General features: G+C 35.9%; 1 protein-coding gene across 6 annotated transcripts in view; it reads right to left on the bottom strand.

The window, feature by feature from the left end:
- CPLANE1 (ciliogenesis and planar polarity effector 1) overlaps nt 1-21623 on the bottom strand; it is a 139910-nt gene that overhangs the window by 67219 nt on the left and 51068 nt on the right. For all 6 annotated transcript variants that reach the window (XM_042951784.1, XM_042951815.1, XM_042951823.1 and 3 more), the window contains exons 22-30: nt 20908-21017; nt 20590-20748; nt 20364-20472; nt 18630-18930; nt 13688-14591; nt 2758-2906; nt 1990-2156; nt 1396-1478; nt 599-678 (exon numbers count right to left, since the gene is read on the bottom strand). In XM_042951784.1, coding sequence (XP_042807718.1) covers nt 599-678; nt 1396-1478; nt 1990-2156; nt 2758-2906; nt 13688-14591; nt 18630-18930; nt 20364-20472; nt 20590-20748; nt 20908-21017 — 2062 coding nt within the window. The remainder of the gene's footprint in view (nt 1-598; nt 679-1395; nt 1479-1989; nt 2157-2757; nt 2907-13687; nt 14592-18629; nt 18931-20363; nt 20473-20589; nt 20749-20907; nt 21018-21623) is intronic.

The raw sequence follows: 21623 nt of genomic DNA, 5'->3' as shown, positions 1-21623 counted from the left end.
TCATGTTGCCTCTCTTACCCAAGGTAGTTCTAAAATTCTAAAACTTCAAAAATTCTAAAAATTAAGAAATGTTCCACCTGCAACAGGCAAAAATTGCTTTTAGCTCTCCTTGAAGCAATTATATGCTAGCCAGCAGAATAGCCCTATAGTGTGAGGTAATCATACCACAACAGTAAACAATTATACACACATATTGATTCATAATGGTTCTTCATTTGATCCAACAAAAATGGAACCAGTATGACAAGGCGTTTCCCTAATTAGCAGCTGAACAAACTCTGGTCTATTTACAGCTATATTTTACTTTGATAAAGCTAATCGTGATGGGAGAACAAAAGCTACTTTAGATATCATTTATTTCATTCTACCAAGATTTAGAAGTCTGTAACATCTACTAAAGATCAGAATTTACCATTGCTATAAATTGAAGTTAAATTTCACTAGGAACACAATATCACTATAAAATATATATTGCAAATTAGGAGAAAAATAACCTCTTCATCAAATGAATCCCAGATGAATCCTTAAGAGCAATGAGCCTCTTTTACTGAGGTAAACAAGACAGTAATAATCACTTCCTTACTTTCTTCCCCCTTACCCTTTCTGTCCAGTTGATTTTTTCTCCATACATGTCTCCAATGGTTCTTCCCTTGGACACTGAACCTCTCCTGTGGAATGCTGTTAAAATTAATAATACCCAAAAAAAAGGGATCAAATAAATAGGTATTACTCTCTTAGGTGTCTGGAGTTTCACATTAACCACTTGGCCCGGAGTAACAACAGTCTAAAAGCAAGCGAGAAATCACACATTAAAATGAACTGCCAATGCTGCTCTGATCAGATTTTTAACCATGTGAACTGCCTTTGGCCCATCACCCTGAGCCACTGAGCACAGTAAAGTACAAAGACAAATAATATCAGTGCAAATTATTTACACTACACTTACAAATACACTGTAAATTACATACACCCATCGCTACATGATTAATAAGTACATTTGGAAAACTAAGCATTTTTAAAGGAAATTTTTCAATAATTAGAAATGTCTGTGTTCCACCTGGAAATGCAGTGCACTGAGTTTTGAGAAAACAAAGAATACATAAAAGTGATATAAGTGCAAAGACTGTATATTACAGCTGAATTGTACATTTTGAATATACAACACTTCCATTATTCTTAATTTGCTAAGCAGTTTATGAAATAAAATTTTCATTGCCTGAAATTATTAGACATCTTATGAATGACAGGATTTCAGTGAAAGAAAAATGCTGCATGCCTGGTGATTCTCTACAACCCACAATGTACTTTTAAAAAGATAGTAGCCTTGTTTGGATGTATTAAACAAAAACACATAAGTATAATTTAAATAACATTATCCACTATTTATTGACTTACTTCTTCTAAATGCTGCGGTAAAGTCTGCGTGTAAATGGCAATATGGGAACTTTTAAGATTTCCAATAGGCTCTTTGGTAACTTCTATAGGGAAACAAGGAGGAAGAGAAAAGGGACCATTTGAAAAAAACCAGTTTACTTTTTAGAAGGTTCAGAAATATTACAGGAAACATGTATAATGGCAGAAATATTTTCTAACCCCCTTATAAAATGTTCTTTAAAAACACATGGAGATAACCTCTCTTCAAGTGAATCCCAGATGAGCCTTGAAACACCTCAGATAAGCATACTTAACGCCATGCTAAAGCTCTGAGAGTTTCTGTTTTAACAAAGACTGCCAAGGAAAGGCTCATAGAATTGGTTCACAAAATGAAGAGGCCCATGATAACTACATAAGCAAGGCAAAAGGCCCAAGAATTGTAAATTCGGGTTTTGAGTTAATATGTTCAACATTTTATAAATATTATACTCTCTTTTAACTTTTGGTTTTAAGCTATTATAAACATACTAATTTAGATAGAAGACTAAGTTATCCCAGATAATCATTCACCAACTTCAAATTAATAAAGCCAAATAAAAAGATTAATGAACTTACCTTCATGGTCTGATAGCTGTATTTCCATTTCCTCTTGGTTACATGTTTCTACCTCTAGAAGATCCTCATCAATATCTATAAATTCTTTTTCAGTATCATCAGTAACAGAAATAATCTTATCTTTGGTTTCCTTTGTTTCAGGATTGAATGCTTCAGTTGGTATTCCACTGACAAAAATAAGGCAGCTAAATTATAATTCATTCTTAGAAACAAAAAGCTTCCTTTGAATTGATTCAGTTTACTGAAAAGGAACATTAGGTTTAATATTTATAGTCTTTTGTTTTTTAACCATGTCTGGTACATAGTAGAAGCTCAATAAAAGTTTGTTCAATGAATGACTAAACATCCCCATTTTTATTTACTCAAATAATTGAAATAATTTCAACTTATCTACACTTGCCATTCTCACAAAGGAATCTTCCTGCTATTAAAGGCTCAACCTTGTTATTCAGAGATACACTGCTTCATATGTAAAAATGGATGAAGTGATTAACTCAGCATCCTCTGACACAGGAAATCAATTAATATAATAAGAGAATCTCTCAGGAGAATTAGCTCCTTTCTCAGAAGATGTAAGCTAGATCAACAGGGAAGAAATACATTTTGCAATGAATTGTTAAAAGCACTTCAGAAAATACTCACTTCCTCCTCTATGACTCAAAGAAATGCTCATTCCTTTACCTTTCAAGCGTTCAATTCCTACCTTTAAGCCAAACACCATCGAATAGGTATCATCAACTGAAAAGGAATGTATAATCAAAAACTTACTTCAACATACTTTGATGAGATTTGTTTTGATCATTTCTTTCATCAGTCCCACTTTGAGTGGATACTGCAACAGAACAGCCAGCATCTGTTTTGCAATCACTCACAATGTTGGGTCCACTCTGAGACGGAGAGTAATGATTCTCTAGCACCTAAAAACAAACCATAATTTACAGTACTTAGTATTCACTATTGAATCCCATACTTTTCATTATATTTTTTAGATTATTAATATTTTCTACAGCCCTTCTCCTGATTAAATGTCTCATTCATTTATCAAGTATTTACTGCATTTCTACAACTCAATATTTTATGTTGAGGCACTGATCAAGTCTTTATTCTACCTGGAAAAAACAAACCTGACTATCTAAATAGCATTCAAAAGAAATCAGCCTTACAAATTTGTAAGGTATGTTACCAATGTTTTCAAGTCACAAAACAATAACATTAAAAATGTAAAGTTGCTGTGGCACCTGGATGGCTCAGTCAGTCAAGCGTCCAACTTGAGTACAGGTCATGATCTCATGGTTTGTGAGTTCAAGCCCTGCATTGGGCTTTTTGCTGTCAGGACAGAGCCTCTTTCAGGTCCTCTGTCCCCTTCTCTCTGTGCCCCTCCCTTGCTCGCTCTTTCTCTCTCTCTCAAAAGAAATAAATAAACTTAAAAAATTTTTAAATAAAAAAAATGTAAAGTTGCTTTCACTTAATTCTCTTTGCTATAACAAAGGCACTTAGTAATTATTCCAAAATGACACAAAGGGTAAAAATACACAGGATGTATCTCTTATAAGTCTCTTATTTAGAAATTTGAGTATGCATCACCTAGAAACACAAATTTCAGTGACAACAAATATCACAGTATCTTAAATAAGCTACATGAGGATAATAGACACTGATCTCAAAAAATGAAAAAAATCTCACAAAAACAAAACACACACACACCCTGCAACCTACAATACACTGTTTTATTTCTGTTTTTGTTTTTATTTCAAGTTTTTATTTAAATTCTAGTTAGTTAACATATAGGGTAATATTAGTTTCAGGAGTAGAATTTAGTGATTCTTCACTTACATATAACACCCAGTGTTCATCAAAGTACCCTCCATAATACCCTAAACTATTTTAGAATAAAGGCACTTTATTATTTTTAAATTTTTAATTTATTTATTTATAAATAATCTCTATGCCCAACGTGGGGCTTCAACTCACAACCCTGAGATCAAGTGTCACATGCTCTACCACTGAGCCCGCCAGGTGCCCCAGAATGAAGGCACTTTAAAATAGAATATAGAATTAGAAAATGTGGAGGTAAGTCAACCAAGATGGTGACATTCGAGGCCCTTGAATTCTCCTCCTCCCACAGAAACACTAAACGTACAACTACACACAAAGCAATTACCACTGTAAGAAATCTAGAAACTAGCTGACTGATTCCTACGTATCAAGCAAATGAGAAAATATCTACACAGAGACAGACAGAAAAGGCTGAGACACATTCTAACCAAAAACCCCACCCTTGGCACACCACCCTATAAGCAGGAGGGAACTCCCAACTTTTCTCTGAAGAGTGAGGGTTTGGATCCACACTTAGCACCCTAACTTTTAAGACTCCCACTTGAGGGATGGGCCTCCAAAACACCCAGATCTGAAAGCCAATGAGGCTTACATTCATGAGTCCCACAAGACCACAGCAAACAAAGCAGCAGTTATTAACAGGTGCATGAAAACTCATTGCAGCTATCCCCAAAGGGCTCAGCACAGAGGAGCAGGCAAAAACACCCATCTCATAGTCTTCTCCTGGAAGGTATCCAGCTGCATACATCTGGGGGCTAGCTACAATACCTCAGAAACAAGAAAGCTGATGGACACCTCCCCTGTCTTCTCTATCTAGCCCATTCCAAGTTACCAGCATATTCTAGGAAGCAGCCTGTACACACATCTGGGTGCCCCAGCTTTTGTAGCTGCTGACTGAAGGACAGGTCCTGAGATCACCTGTCTCTGATAACCAATGGAACTTGCATTTATGAGGCCCACAGGAGTGTAGCAAACAAAGAAGCAGTTCTTAGTGACTGCAGGAGCACCCCCCTGTAGCTATACACCTGGGTCCAGGAGTTCACAGGGAGCAGGGAAAACATCCTTCTCCCAGTTTCTCCCCAGAAAGGGATTACATAGACTTTGCCATATGCTGCCTAAGAGTCCAAATTCCAATCAGGCTGTATCTAGATGCTAAACTAACCCACCCCTTTGGGACACTGATAAGTCTTGGCATACCCCCAACTACTGGGAGCCACTAAGAACAAAGAAGGAGGCTTAGACAATCACAAAGGTTTCAGAGCCAATCAAAAGCTCAGACCAAGCTGGTTGATGAGGTTCATCTCCTACACAAGACCACTCTATCCAGACTGGGAGATGTGACTGCTTTATCTCATGTACAGAAACCAACACAGAAAGTCAAGTAAAATGAATGAACAGGACTATGTTCCAAACAAATGAACAAGATAAATCTCTAGAAACAGATGTTAATGAAATGGAAATAATGATATATCCTGATAGAGATTCAAAAGAATGGTCACAGAGGTCAGGGGATAAACAAAGTGAAAACTAAAAGGCAGCCTACAAAATGGGAGATGTTTGCAAATGACATATCTGATAAAAGGTTAGTATCCAAAATCTATAAAGAACTTATCAAACTCAACCCCCAAGAAACAAATAATCCAGTTAAGAAATGGGCAAAAGACACAGACATTTTTCCAAGAAGACATCCAGATGGCTAACAGATGCATGGAAAGATGCTCAACATCACTCATCATCAGGGAAATACAAATCAAAACCACAATGAGATACCACCTCATACCTATCAGAATTAACAACACAAGAAACAACAGGTGTTGGCAAGGATGTAGAGAAAGGGGAACGCTCTTGCACTCTTGGTGGGAATGCAAACTGGTGCAGTCACCCCAGAACACAGTATGGAGGTTCCTCAAAAAGTTAAAAATAGAAATATCCTACGATCCAGCAATTGCACTACTAGGTATTTACACAAAGGATACAAAAATACAGATTTGAAGAGGTACATGTACCCTGATGTTTATAGCAGCATTATCAACAATAGCCAAAGTATGGAAAGAGCTCAAATGTCCACCGACTGATGAATGGATAAAGATGATGTGGTACATATATGCAATAGACTATTAGTCATCAAAAGGAATGAAATCTTGCCATTTGCCATGATATGGATGGAGCTAGAGTGTATTGTGCTGGGCAAAATGGGTCAGGAAGAGAAGGACAAACCTGTGTGATTTCACTCATATGTGGAATTAGAGACAGGACAGATGAACATGTGGGAAGGGGAAAAAAAGAAAGAGAGAGAGAGAGGGAAGCAAACCATGGGAAACTGTGATGGAGGAAAGACAGGGTTTAAGGGGGGAGTGGTCGGGGGAACAGGCTGAATGGGTGGTGAGTATTGGAGACGGTACTTGTGTTGAGTGCTCGGTGTTGTATGTAGGTGATGAATCACTAGACTCTGCTCCTGAGAATATTATTACCTTATATGTTGACTAGAACTTAAATAAAATTTTGGAAAAAAATGCATCATTATGTAAATGATACATAAACAAAGTGAGAATTTCAACAAAGAGATAGAAAATATAAAAAGGGAACAAGCAGAAACTACAAAGCTAATAAATATGATAATAGAACTAAAAAATTCAATGGAAAGGTTCAAAAGCATATTGGATCAAGTGGAAGAAAGGGTCAGAAAAGTAGAAGGCAGGGCAGTGGAATTCATCCAATCAGAGGAGCAAAAAGAAAAAAAAATTAAAAGAATGAAGAAAACTTAAGGTATTTATGGGATACCAACAAACAGATCAAGATATGCATTATAGAAGTCCCAAAGGGAGAGGAAAGAGAAAGGAGCAGAAAGCTTATTCAGAGAAATAATAACTGAAAACTTCTCAAATCTGAAGAAAGAAACAGACATCTAGATTTAGGAAGCTCAGGGAGTTCTAAATAACATAAATGCAAAGAAACCTACACTGAGACACATTATAGTTGAATTGTCTAAAGTTAAAGACAAATAAAGAATCTAAAAAAGCAAAAGAAAAACAATTTCTTACATACAAGGAACCCCCTGAATCTATCAGTATATTTTTCAGCAGAAACTTTGCAGACTACAGGAAGTAGCATGATATATACAAAGTGCTGGGAAAAAAACAAACTGCTCACCAAGAATACTCTACACAGCAAACTAAAAGCAAACTAAAAGAGTTCTCAGACAAGCAAAAACAGAAGGAGTTCATAACCATAGACCAGCCTAACAAGAAATGTTAAAGGAAGTTCTTTAAGCTGAAACAAGAAAATACTAATTTTATATGAGAGTATAAAACCCACTGGTAAGGGTAAATATATAGTCAAATTCAGAATACCCTAGTGTTGTATTAGTGGCGATTAAAACACTTCTAACTCTAGTATGGAGATTAAAAGACAAAAGTATTAAAAGTAAGAAACATAACTAAAATAATTTGGTAATAAATACACTGTGTAAAAAGATGTAAATTCTGACATCAAAAACATAAAAATGTGGGAGGAAAAGTAGTGTAAAAAAGCACAGCTTTTGTATGCATTAAAAGTTAAGTTGTTATTGGGGCACCTGGGTGGCTCAGTCAGTCAACCAACTCAAGCTCTCAAGCAACCTAACTTTATACCTGAAGAAACTAGAAAAAAGAACTAAGTATATAGTTAGTAGAAGAAATGAAATAAAGATCAGAACAGAAATAAGTGAAATATAGACTAAAAAGACAAGAGAAAAGATGAAAGAAACTAAGAGATGGATTTTGGGAAAAATAAACAAAATAGGCAAGCCTTTAGCCAGACTCAAAAAAAGAAAAAGGAAAGAAAAGAAAACAAGAGAGGGCTTAAACAAATTAAAAATGAAAGAGGAGACACTACAACCAGATAGTACACAAATACTAATGATCATAAGAGAGCACTACAAACAACTATAGGCCAACAAATCAGACAACCTATAAGAATTGAATAAATTCCTAGAAACACACAATCTACTAAGGCTAAATCATGAAAAACAGAAAATGTGAACAGACCAATAATGAGTACAGACATTGAATCAGTAATCACAACTTTCGAACAGAAAAAAAAAAAAAAAACCAGAACCAGATGGCTTCACTGTTGGCAAATTCTACCCAACATTTAAAGAATTAATGCCAATCTTTCTCAAACTCTTCTAATAAACTGAAGAGAGAAAAAACACTCCCAAATTCATTTTATAAGGCCAGGATTAGCCTTATATCAAAGTCAGACAAGGACATTACAAGAAAAGTGTAGGCCACTATCTCTAATGAACAACAGAAGCAAAAATACTCAACAAAATATCAGCAAACTGAATTCAACAGTACATTAAAAGGATCATACACCATGATCAAGTGGGATTTATTCCAGGGATGAAAAAATGGTTCAATATCTGCAAATCAGTCAATCTGATACACCTCATTCACAAAATGAAAGATTAAAATCATATGATCATCTCAATATTTGCAGAAAAAACATTCTACAGAAATCAGCATCCACTCATAGTAAAAAAAAAAAACAAAAAAAACAAACACCTTTCAACAAACTGGGTATAATATGAGAAGCTATAGTTAACATCACATTCAAAATCCAAAAAAACCACAAATAGACAAACAAACCAACCTGAAAGTTTCTCCTCTAAGATCAGGAACAAGACAAGGATGCCCAAACTCACCACTTTTATTCAACATAGTACAGGAAGTCCTAGCCAGAACAAGCAATTAGGCAAGAAAAAAAAGAGAGAATCCAAATCAGAAAGGAGGAAGCAAAACTTCCTATTTTTAGATAACATGTTATATACAGAAAATCCTGGGGCACCTGGTTGGCTCAGTCAGTTGAGCGTCCAACTCTTAAATTCGGCTCAGGTCACGACCTCATGGTTCATGGGTTCAAACCTCCACTATCAGTGTGGAGCCTGCTTGGGAATCTCTCTTTCTCTCTGCCCCTCCCCTGAATGTCCTCTATCTCTCTTTCTCTTTCTCTCTCAATAAAGAAACTTAAAAAAAAAAAAAGAAAATCCTAAAACCCTACTGAAAAAAAAAAAGGTTAAAATAAATGAATTGCAGGATACAAAATCAATATGAAAATCAGTTCCATTTGGATACACAAACAATGAATTATCAGAAAGAAAACTTAATCAAAAATAAAATATCTAGGAATAAATTTAACCAAGGAGGTGAGAGACCTGTACTCTAAAAACAGGAAGACACTGATGAAAGAAACTGAAGACAACACAAATAAATGGAAAGATATTCTGTGCTCATGGATTACAAGAATTAATATTGTTAAGATGTCTATACTAACAAAGCAATCTAGAGATTTAGTGCAATCCCTATCAAAACTCCAATGGTATATTACACACACACACACACACACACACACACACAAAACCCCACACAATCCTAAAATTTATATGGAACCACACACACACACACAAAAAAACCCAAAGAAATCTTAAGAAAGAAAAACAAAGCTGGAGGTATCATGCTTCCTGATTTCACACTATATTACAAAACTAATAATCAAACAGTATAGTATTGGCATAAAAACAGACATATGTATCAATGGAACAGAATAGAGAATCCAGGAATAAAAACTCATGCATATATGGTCAGTTATTTTGACAAAGGAGCTAAGAATATTCAACCAGGGAAGGATAGTCTCTTCAGAAAATAGTGCTGGGAAGACTGGATAACCACATGCAAATGAATGAAACCAGACCCCTATCTTACACCATACACAAAAATCAACTCGAAAAGAATGAAAAGACTTGAATGTAAGATTTGAAACCATAAAACTCCCAGAAGAAAACATAGATGGTAAACTCTTTGAAACTGGTCTTGACAATGATTTTTTTTTTTGGGGGGGGGGGGATTTGATATCAAAGCAAAGACAACAAAAGCAAAAATAAACAAGTGGGTCTACATCAAACTGGCAAGCTTCTGCACAGCAAAGGAAACCATCAACAAAATGAAAAGGCAACCTACCAACTGGAAGAAAATATTTGCAAATCATATATCTGATCAGAGGTTAATACCTAAAATATATTTTAAAAGTCCTACAACTCAATAGCAAACAAAAAACAAAAAAACAAAAAACATCTTATTAAAAAATGGGCAGAGGATCTGGGTAAACATTTTTCCAAAGAAGACATACAGATGGCCAACAGGTACATGAGAAGGTACTTAACATCACTAATTATCAAGGAAATGCAAATCAAAACCACAATGAGATATCACCTCACACCTGGTACAATTGCTATTATCAAAAAGACAAGAAACAAATGCTGGGAAGAATGTAGAGAAAACTGAACCCTTGTACACTGTTGGTGAGTATGTAAACCAGTACAGCCACAAAGGAAAACACAGTACAGCCTTATGGTGGCTGCTCAAGAAATTAAAATTAGAGGGGCACCTGGGTGGGTCAGTAGGTTAAGCATCCAACTTCGGCTCAGGTCATGATCTCACACTTTGTGAGTTTGAGCACCGCAGGGGCTCTGGCTGACAGCTCAGAGCCTGGAGCCTGCTTCGAATTCTGTCTCGGTCTCCTTCTCTTTCTGCCTCAACCCTACTCACACTCTGTCTCTCTCTCTTAAAAATAAATCAACATAAAAAAAAATTTTTTAAAAGGGGCACCTGGGTGGCTCAGTCAGTTAAGCATCCAACTTTGGCTCAGGACATGATCTCACAGTTTGTGAGTTCCAGCCCCACATCGGGCTCTGTGCTGACAGCTCGGAGCCTGGAGCCTGCTTCAGATTCTATGTCTCCCTCTCTCTCTGACCCTCCCCTGATCATGCTCTGTCTCTGTCTCAAAAATAAATAAAAACATTAATTTTTTTTTAATTTTTAAAGAAATTAAAATTAGAACCGCCATATGATCACATAGTGATTGCTTAAATAAACTTAAAAAAAAAAAAAAAAAAAAAAAAAAAAAAGACCTGAAAGTCAAAATTACTCCTTAATCCACAGGCTGAAGAATGGATGTAGTTGTGAGCAGGTATGAAAACATTAATTTCACAGTACATCTCCATCGAAGCTTTTGGATGACCAGGTGCATTTTCAGTGAGCAGTAATCTTTTGAAAGAAATCTTTTTTTGTAAGAGGTCTCAACAGTAGGCTTAAAATATTCAGTAAACCACGTTTATAAACAGATGTGCTGTCATCCAGACTTTGTTACTCCATTTATGGAGCATATGCAGAGTAGACTGAGCATAATTCTTAAGGGCCTTAGGACTTTCAGAATGGTAAATTAGCACTGGCTTCAACTTAAAGACACTGGCCACATTAGCTCCTAATAAAAGAGTCAGCCTATCCTTTGAATCCAGGCACTGAGTTCTCTTCTTTAACTATTAAAATCCTAGATGGCATCTTCTTCCAGTATGAAGCCATTTTGTCTACACTGAAAATTGACTACACTGTTGTCTAGTGTAACCACCTTCATTAATTATTTGAGCTAGATCTTCCAGATAACTTGCTAGAGCTTCCACATCAGCACTTGCTACTTCACCTTGCACTTCTATGTTCTGAAGATGGCTTCTTTCCCTAAACCTCATGAACCAACCTCTGCTTAGCTTCAAATTTTTCTTCTGCAGCTTCCTTACCTCCCTCAGGCTTCATAGAATTGAAGAGAGTCAGGGCCTTGCTCTGGACTAGGCTTTGGCTTAAGGGAATGTTATGGCTGCTCTGATCTTCCATCCAGACTACTAAAACTTTCTCTGCATCAGCAATAAGGCTTTTTCGTGTTCTTATCATTCATGTGTTCACTGGACTAGCACTTTTAGTTTCCTCTGGGAACTTTTCCTTTGGAAAAGCTGGATTTGGCTACCTTGCTCAAGAAGTCTAGCTTTTGGCCTATCTCAGCTTTCAACATGCCTTCCTCACTAAGCTTAATCATTTGTAGCTTTTTTTTTTAAGTTTATTTATTTTAACAGAGAGAGAGTGTGTGCATGCAAGTGGGGGAGGGGCAGAGACAGGGGGAGACAGAGAATCCCAAGCAAACTCCACGCTGTTAGCGCAGAGCTTGATGTAAGGCTTGATCTCACAAACTGTGAGATCGTGACCTGAGTTGCAATAAAAAATCGGACCCTTAACCAATTGAGTCACTCAAGCGCCCCAATCATTTCTAGCTTTTGACTCAAAGTGAGAGTCATGTGATTCTTCCTTACACTTGAACAGTTAGAGGCCATTGAAGGGTTACTCACTGACCTAATTTCAACCCTGTTGTGTCTCACTTGGAGATCCCAGGAGAGAGAGAGAGAGATGGGGGAACAGCCAGTTGGTGGTAGAGTCAAATCACACACATTTATTGATAAAGTTCACCATCTAAAATAGGCATGGTTTGTGGTACTCCAAAGCAATTACCATAGTAACATCAAAGATCATTGGTCAGGGGTGCCTGGGTGACTCAGGCAGTTAAGTGTCTGACTGCAGCTCAGGTCATGATCTCGCGGTCCATGAGCTCGAGCCCCGTGTGGGGCTCTGTGCTGACAGCTCAGAGCCTGGAGCCTGTTTCAGATTCTGTGTCTCTCTCTCTCTGACCCTCCCCCGTTCATGCTCTGTCTCTCTCTGTCTCAAAAATAAATGTTAAAAAAAATTTTTTTTTAAAGATCATTGGTCATAAATCACCATAACAAATATGAGGACAATGAAAGAGTTTAAAATATTGCAAGAATTACCAAAATGTGACACAGAGACATGAAGTGAGCAAATGCTGTTAGAAAATGATGCAGACAGATTTGCTCAATGCTCAATGCCACAAATCTTCAATTTGTAAAAAACATGGTATCTGCAAAGTGCAATAAAGCAAAGTGCAATAAAACTAAGTATGCCTACACAACCTTTCAGTTGTAAGGTAAATAAGGTCTGAGGAGCTAATGCAGTATCATAGTAACTATAGTTCACAACACCACATTATAGAATTTTGCTGAGAGAGTAGAACTTATATGTCAAATTTGCTAAGACAGTAGAACTTATATGCCCCACCCCCCCCCACACACACACAAAGTATGTGAGGTGTTGAATGTGTTAACCAGATGAGGGGAATCCTTTTATTATGCATATGCATATTAAATCATCACAATACATACTTTAAATATCTTATAATTTTGTCAATCATACCTCAATAAAACTGAGGGGAACAAAACAGGAAAAATTAGAAACTATGGAATCTTCCAAATATTAAAAAAGTCCATTTCCCAACTATAACAACTATAACAAACATAAATTTGTTTTCCAAAAAATTCACCTCTGTAGTTTTTTTCCAGTGCAATAACAATCACTCAATCATATTTACATAAAAATATTTGTCTTCACAAACAGGTTAAAACAGCAGCCTTCCAGTTACCATTGAGTAGAGAAAAGAAAAAATAACTAATAAGCACTAACTTCTCTACTGAAACCTATCTGCCTTCCCCGGTTTGGTTCTCCAACTTCTGGCCAAGACTATAAGAAAAATGATCCCTTAATGTATATGATGAGACTACAGTAATAGAAACTGTGTAGCTGCCTACCCCTTCTTCACCTGAACCAAACCTGAAACTTTAAAGAGAAAGAATATAAATGTTATACCACCTGTAGTATCACTTAAAATTATCTCTTTTTTCCTCCTTTTTTTTATAAACACACATAAAACCTCAAAACCTCAAAGCCTCTTTGAAAACACATTTACCCTAATTATTTTTAAGAATTAAAAGAATCACTTGAAGAAAAAAAAAATCTGATGATGCAGATTATATAATTAACAGTGTCATTAACTTGTTGCTCGGTGATTCTTTAATAGATGGAGAAATATAAAAATAGTTTCAATCTACAATGAGAATTCTCATTTGTATGCAATAAAGAATTCAAGGACTTACCTTAAAAATGGCATTTTTTGCCTTATATGTAGCAAAATAGGGTTGTTCCAAAAGCCACAATGATGTAAGAATGGCAGCTGTAGAGGTCTTTACACGAATGACGGGGCTATACTCACAGGATAACTCAGTGAGACTAGGATCACAGAGCAGTCTTCTGTCAGACCACCTTATCATCCATTCCAGCAGCTTTCTTATACTGCCAAATGTGTTATTTAGTGCTAAAGGAAGATCTTCTTGAGGGTTAATATCACTGCATTGAACTGCTTTGAAAATACATCTTCCAGTTTTGTCGGTCTTGGGAGTCCAAAACATATGGTTCGACAATCTCTGGACTAAAGGTTTCCCTGAACTGTCATCTTGTGTTCTGTAAACTGACTTTTGTTTTAAACCGAACAATCCACTTGTCCCTTCAATTTTATTGACTTCATTCAAAGGGGTCTCTAAAAATGACCTGATTCCTTGATCCAGTACTGAAGCTGAAAGTGCTTGGTTTTCTGGCTTTTCAGATTCATATAACTCAGGAGCAACAACAAAACAAGAGCCAGCTCTAAACACATTTTGGCTTTTGGTTTTGCTTCGACGTCGTTTTAATGTTGTATGTACATCAAAAAGTAAAGAATTAAGTTCATATTCTCTAAGATGTCCAGAAAAACTGGTTAGAAATGGAATGCCAGGATCCTTAGAATCAAGTAGGTCTCTTTCAAGAACATAACTCAAGAAGAGATCAAGGAATTTAATATATTCATCATCATCACGTTCAAATTCCCAAACACCAATTACAGGCAGTGCATTTTGTAATAGCTTTTCATGATCTTTTCTTTCAAGATTTTCTTTCTGATTACATATCTTCTTTTTTTCCTTGGGCTTACTAATCAATTTTAATTCCATGTGATTTGGGGCATTTCTACAGCAAAACAAAATTGAAAAAGACAAAATTAAAGATTATTTAATAGCAAAAACGGATGTTAGAATTGACAATGAAAATTCTCTCCGTGACTGAATTATATATATATATTTTAATGCCTCAATTACGTATCTTTCAAATGAGGGGGTTAGATTAAATGATCTCTAAGTGTTGACTAGAGCTGAACATTCTTAGTGAAAAAATAAAACAAAATATCAAAAGGGGAAATTTGAGTTAAAAAAGACTGAAATGTGTTCACAGAAATTTCACTTTTAAAAACATGAATTTTTGAAAAAAACAAAAAGGTCCTCTAACAAGTGAGAATTTAGGAATCCAAAGTCAACAGAAATCACAAGCCACCAACATACATCCTAATTTATGGTTTCTTGTTTTTTGCATCTGCACCTTTCAGCTCCCCCTGTACAAGGTACAACAAGCGGGAATGCCTTCAAGACTCTTTACTACACAAGAGTTGGGCATTTTTTCTAAACTTTCTACTGCTATTAAACCTGCTAGGCGAACATTTTAACTGCCAATCATAATTACTTTTATTTTTTAATTTTATTTTTAATTTTTTAAAATTTATATCCATCAACTGATGAATGGATAAAGAAATTGTGGTTTATATACACAATGGAATACTACGTGGCAATGAGAAAAAATGAAATATGGCCTTTTGTAGCAACGTGGATGGAACTGGAGAGTGTGATGCTAAGTGAAATAAGCCATACAGAGAAAGACAGATACCATATGGTTTCACTCTTATGTGGATCCTGAGAAACTTAACAGAAACCCATGGGGGGAGGGGAAGGAAAAAAAAAAAAAAAGAGGTTAGAGTGGGAGAGAGCCAAAGCATAAGAGACTGTTAAAAACTGAGAACAAACTGAGGGTTGATGGGGGGTGGAAGGGAGGGGAGGGTGGGTGATGGGTATTGAGGAGGGCACCTTTTGGGATGAGCACTGGGTGTTGTATGGAAATCAATTTGACAATAAATTTCATATATTAAAAAAAAATTAAAAAAATACACACACACAAAAATAAAAAAATAAAAAAATAAAATAAAATTTACATCCAAATTAGTTGGCATATAGTGAAATAAAGATTTCAGGAGTAGATTCCTTAATGCCCCTTACCCATTTGGCCCATCCCCTCTCCCACAATCCCTCCAGCAACCCTCAGTTTGTTCCCCATACTGATGAATCTCTTCTGTTTTGTCCCCCTCCCTGTTTTTATAATATTTTTATTTCCCTTCCTTTATGTTCATCTGTTTTGTCTCTTAAAGTCCTCATATGAGTGAAGTCATATGACACTTGTCTTTCTCTGACTAATTTCACTTAGCATAATACCCTCTAGTTCCATCCACATAGTTGCAAATGGCAAGATTTCATTCTTTTTGATTGCCGAGTAATACTCCATTGTGTATGTGTGTGTATATATATATACACACACACACACATATATATATACACACACACCACATTTTCTTTATCCATTCATCCATCAAGGGACATCTGGGCTCTTTCCATACTTTGGCTATTGTTGACAGTGCTGCTATAAACATTGGGGTGCATGTGTCCCTTCGAAACAGCACACCTATATCCCTTGGATAAATGCCTAGTAGTGCAAATCCTGGGTCGTAGGGTAGTTCTCTTTTTAGTTTTTTGAGGAACCTCCACACTGTTTTCCAGAGTGGCTGCACCAGCTTGCATTGCCACCAACAAACGCAAAAAGAGATCCTTTTTCTCCGCATCCTCACCAACATCTGTTGTTGCCTAAGTTGTTAATGTTAGCCATTCTGACAGGTGTAAGGTGGGTATCTCATGGTGGTTTTGATTTGTATTTCCCTGATGATGAGTGATGTTGAGCATTTTTTCATGTGTCTCTTGGCCATCTGGATGTCTTCCTTGGAGAAGTGTCTATTCATGTCTTTCATCCATTTCTTCACTGGATTATCTGTTTTTTGGGTGTGGAGTTTGATAAGTTCTTTATAGATTTTAGATACTAAGCCTTTATCTGATATGTCATTTGCAAATATCTTCTCCCATTCTGTCAGTTGTCTTTTAGTTTTGCTGATTGTTTCCTTCGCTGTGCAGAAGCTTTTTATTTTGATGAGGTCCCAGCAGTTCATTTTTGTTTTTGTTTCCCTTGCCTCTGGAGATGTGTTGAGTAAGAAGTTGCTGCAGGCAAGATCAAAGAGGTTTTTGCCTGCTTTCTCGAGGGTTTTGATGGCTTCCTGTCTTACACTGAGGTCTTTCATCCATTTTGAGTTTATGTATGGTGTAAGAAAGTGGTCCAGGTTCATTCTTCTGCATGTCGCTGTCCAGTTTTCCCAGCACCACTTGCTGAAGAGACTGTCTTCAGTCCACTGGATATTCTTCCCTGCTTTGACAAAGATTAGTTGGCTATACATTTGTGGGTCCATTTCTGGGTTCTGTATTCTGTTCCACTGATCTGAGTGTCTGTTCTCGTGCCAGTACCATACTGTCTTGATGATTACAGCTTTGTAGTATAGCTTGAAGTCTGGGATTGTGATGCCTCCTGCTTTGGTTTTCTTTTTCAAGATTGCTTTGGCTATTCAGGGTCTTTTCTGGTTCCATACAAATTTTAGAATTATTTGTTCTAGCTCTGTGAAGAATGCTGGTGTTACTTTGATAGGGATTACATTGAATATGTAGATTGCTTTGGGTAGTATCGACATTTTAACAATATTTGTTCTTCCTATCCAGGAGCATGGAATCTTTTTCCGTTTTTTTGTGTCTTCTTCAATTTTCTTTCATAAGCTTTCTATAGTTTTCAGTGTATAGATTTTTCACCTCTTTGGTTAGATTTATTCCTAGGTATTTTATGGTTTTTTGTGCAACTGTAAATGGGATTGATTCCTTGATTTCTCTGTCACTTCATTGTTGGTGTATAGGAATGCAACCGATTTCTGTGCATTGATTTTCTTTCCTGCAACTTTGCTGAATTCATGAATCAGTTCTGGCAGTTTTTTGGTGGAATCTTTTGGGTTTTCCATATAGAGTATCATGTCATCTGCAAAGAGTGAAAGCTTGACCTCCTCCTGGCCGATTTGGATGCCTTTTATTTCTTTGTGTTGTCTGATTGCAGAGGCTAAGACTTCCAATACTATGTTGAATAACAGTGGTGAGAGTGGACATCCCTGTCTTGTTCCTGACCTTAAGGCAATGCTCTCAGTTTTTCCCCATCGAAGATGATATTAGCATTGGGTCACAATTCCTTTTAAATCTGTTTCCTTTAACCATGGTCCTTAGGGAAGAACAGATTCCTAGTTCCCTCAATAAGGGAAAGAAAGGGCTCGTGTTAGGCACCTGGGCTGGAGGTCTATGTCTCTTATTAAGAAGGCACAACAAGCAGCCGCCATTGTATTCCTGTGCTAACACTGAAATCGTCTGGTGAAACAAGCACACCATTTCTAATACTATGAGGCATGGTTTAAGCAGATGCTTATATTTAGAGTCGATAAAGTTATTTCATTTAAACAAGATTATGGCTGATTACTTAGTCTTTCAGTCATGGGAAGGATAAACTTCATTGCAGATAATGGAATTATAAAGAAAAAATCTAGCTAGAGTAATAGAGGTTTAAATGATAAGAATTTCTCAACAATTTATAGACAAGTTTCAAAGATGAACGTGCAATTTCTTTCCCTGGAATCCCTTAAAAATAATATAGCTAACCCAATAATTTTAAACTATTTAAATCTGAAGATTACTAAAAACAGTAAAAGCCTCCCAGTGAACTCTACAATTTCATCTACTTACCTGATTTTATACTATCAGGTAGCAAAATTATTTCATATCTCAATAATATTTTAAATAAACTTTCAAATATATAGTTTCATTTTACACTCCTAATATTCTTGTGAGTAAAGGAAGGTAGCACTTATCATTCATATTGTTAACACTGCAATCAGTGAGGTTTCTGGGACAAGAAATCAACTCATCTGTTGCGTGAACTGCTGAAAATATTTTTTTCCAAAGGAAGTGAATGCTTACTATTAAGACATCTCAACTGTACCTTTTAGAGAAATGTATCCTACTTTTTTCTTCAACTGACAATGCTTCAGAGAAGGTATCTGCTGTATCTGCATCACTGTGGACTAGAGAATTCCCCAGTTCTGTGAGTGTGCTCCTGCTCAAACTAGTTCCTAGGGAAAACCTATCAAAACCCAGAACCTCAGCTGGTTTTTCTTCTTCAATTGGTTCCCAGATATTCATTTCAAAAGAACCTATATTTCTTTGCACACGTTTTAGGGCTTTCACTCTCACTTTATGAACAGAATGCATAATAACAGACATCATTTCCTCAGTTTGGGGACCTATAAAGAAAAAAACAAAAAGCCTTATTACAACACATTAAAATGTTTCAACTCAAGACACAAAGGGACCTGGGGCACCTGGGTAGCTCAGTTGGTTAAGTGTCTCTTAGTTTTGGCTCAGGTCATGATCTCACCATTCATGAGTTCCATGAGTTCGAGCCTCTCATCCAGCTCTGTACTGATGGCATGGAACCTGCTTGAGATTCCCCTCCCCTTCTCTCTCTCTCTGCCTCTCCCACACTCACTCTCTCTGTCTCTCTCTCAAAATAAATTTAAAAACATTTAAAAAAAATTTTAAAAAGACAGAAGGGGACCCAATTCCAGTCCCTCCTGGGAACATGGAATCCAACTGATGACTAAGACTCATTTCCACATTCTTACAGAGCATGCTTTGTATTTGTCAGAAAGCTATGGTGCATATTTTAAGGTAGAATTGCAGAAGTTAGAGAAGGTCCATTAAAGAACAATAAAAGGGACAGAGCCCAGACTCCATAAAAACATGTGCTCTGGAAAACAAAAAATTAAGAAGTAACTTAACTATTTAAAAAATCAGACAGATAATTATAAAAAGAATCACTACTATTTTTTCATTCCCAAGAGTGGTGAATAAGAGAAAATGAGTATAATTTTAGTCAAAGAAACAAGGACACCTTTTTCACTTCAAATAGTGGGAAATAGGAATGTAAGTTTTTCAAGGCTGCAGAAAAAAGTTTAAACATTATTATACATTAACATATATATAAAATGTATACACTATACATTTTAGAGAATGCCAAGAAAGTCTTAAGAAAAATATAAACCACAAATATATTAATGCAATAATGTATGATCATAGGACATAACTAGACTTAAATACTAGATTAAGTTATTAAAAAAAGGTAATTTGAATTCTTTAAAAATTTCCACATTATGAATGTAGTTAATGTCACTGAATTGTACACTTAAAATATTAAATTTTATATTACGTATGTTTTAACCACAATAAAAAAAATTTTCCACAAAGGCATGTTGAATGTATAGGATAAAATTAGAAGGAAGAAGAATACTAGTTTTCAACAAAATATCTGCCTTACGCAAAGTACTGTATGCTTATTTTATATATTTTACCTTATTTAACCCTCTTTTAATACACATCCATAAAGTAGGTAATAATACACCCGTTTTACATATAAAGAAATGGAGCTCAGAGAGACTGGGCAACTTGCCTATAGTCACACAGTCATTAACTGACAGAACCATGACATGAAGTCATCTTTATCTGGTTCCAAAGCAAAACTGGTGCTTCAGTAATAGAGGAGTGCTTCTTTCTGCCTTCTTACACTATCTTCAAGGAAAGGAGAACTGCATAAAAACATAAGCACTAGAAACTACATGCCTTCCGAGGAATCTTCAGCAATTTATCTACCAGATATCTAAGACATGACAAATACTACCTTTCACAACACAGTGTCTGAGTCTCTGTTGAAGACAGTGATATTTTTCTCTTAAAGGAACCCTTATGTCCTCAGGATTGGGAAATGCTTTCACAAAAATTTCTGCTACCTTCAGAAAAATTAAAAAAAGAGTTTCATGAGCAACATCATTTTTAATTAAAATAAAGTAAAAATCCTTTAATGTCTCTGATTTTCATTTAGTTTTTTTCACCTACATTCACATTACCTTTCTGATTGGTGGCAGTTCCCCAATAAGGCTCAAAATTAGATCCTGAATAAGTTCTTCAATATTAGAAAACCGAGAAAAGGGCAGCATTCTGTGTGCCCACTCCACTGCACTGAGACCGTGCTCAACCATACAAGAATCAAACTCCACTTCGACGTCCTAAATGGGTATTGAGAAATACATTTCCTTTTCACTTTAGATGGATAGATCAGGATGAGTTCAAAAGAAAGTTTGTCAGAAAACAATAAAACCTTCTATCAAGCAGTAATTTCCCAAGTAATGTTTGTTCATTTTTCTTATTCTTGTGTAGGTAAATACCTTTTTCCTCTCCACATTTTCTCTTGCTTTCTGATATTGCCTGCAACTATAGGATAACTTATCACGAACATGTAGCATCCAACACAAAGCACAAAGTTCTCTGAAGCAACCTAAACCAGGGATACAAATATAAAAGATTGGATTAGTATGTACATTACTATTATAACAACTTCACCTCTGCCGGGTATTTGTTTTTCCAGAACCAATGTCTTTATTTTGTTGATTATGAAACAAACATATGCTCATTGCCAACACCTTAAATAAAAGTCATGGAAATCCTTTCATAATTTTTATGCACATTATTCTAGAGTATTTCACGCATGTCAGTTGCATGAAAATATTGAAAACAGTTTTAGAATAAATAACTTGCTCTATTTACTAGAGTAAATAAATTACTCTAGTAGTTTACTTGCTTTAAACTTCATAGTATATTGTAGATAATGTTCAAAGCCAATACACATAGCTCTACTTAATACTGTACAGCTCATTTATTTGGAAAATCATTTATGATAGGCATTTAAGTTTAAAATTTTTTAATACTAGAAACATACTTTCCATTATTGAACAATGTTTTTACTAAAAGCAATACAAGTACACAAATATATATATATAATTATACTATGCACGCTGTTTTGAAACTAGCTCTTCTTTTCACTTAATGTATCCTGGATACCTTTCCACGGTGGTTACACACACATATCTTTTCATTGCCAGCG

Source organism: Panthera leo, chromosome A1 (genome assembly GCF_018350215.1).
Source record: "Panthera leo isolate Ple1 chromosome A1, P.leo_Ple1_pat1.1, whole genome shotgun sequence".
NCBI lineage: Eukaryota > Metazoa > Chordata > Mammalia > Carnivora > Felidae > Panthera > Panthera leo.
This window is presented reverse-complemented; position numbering and strand designations above follow the sequence as displayed.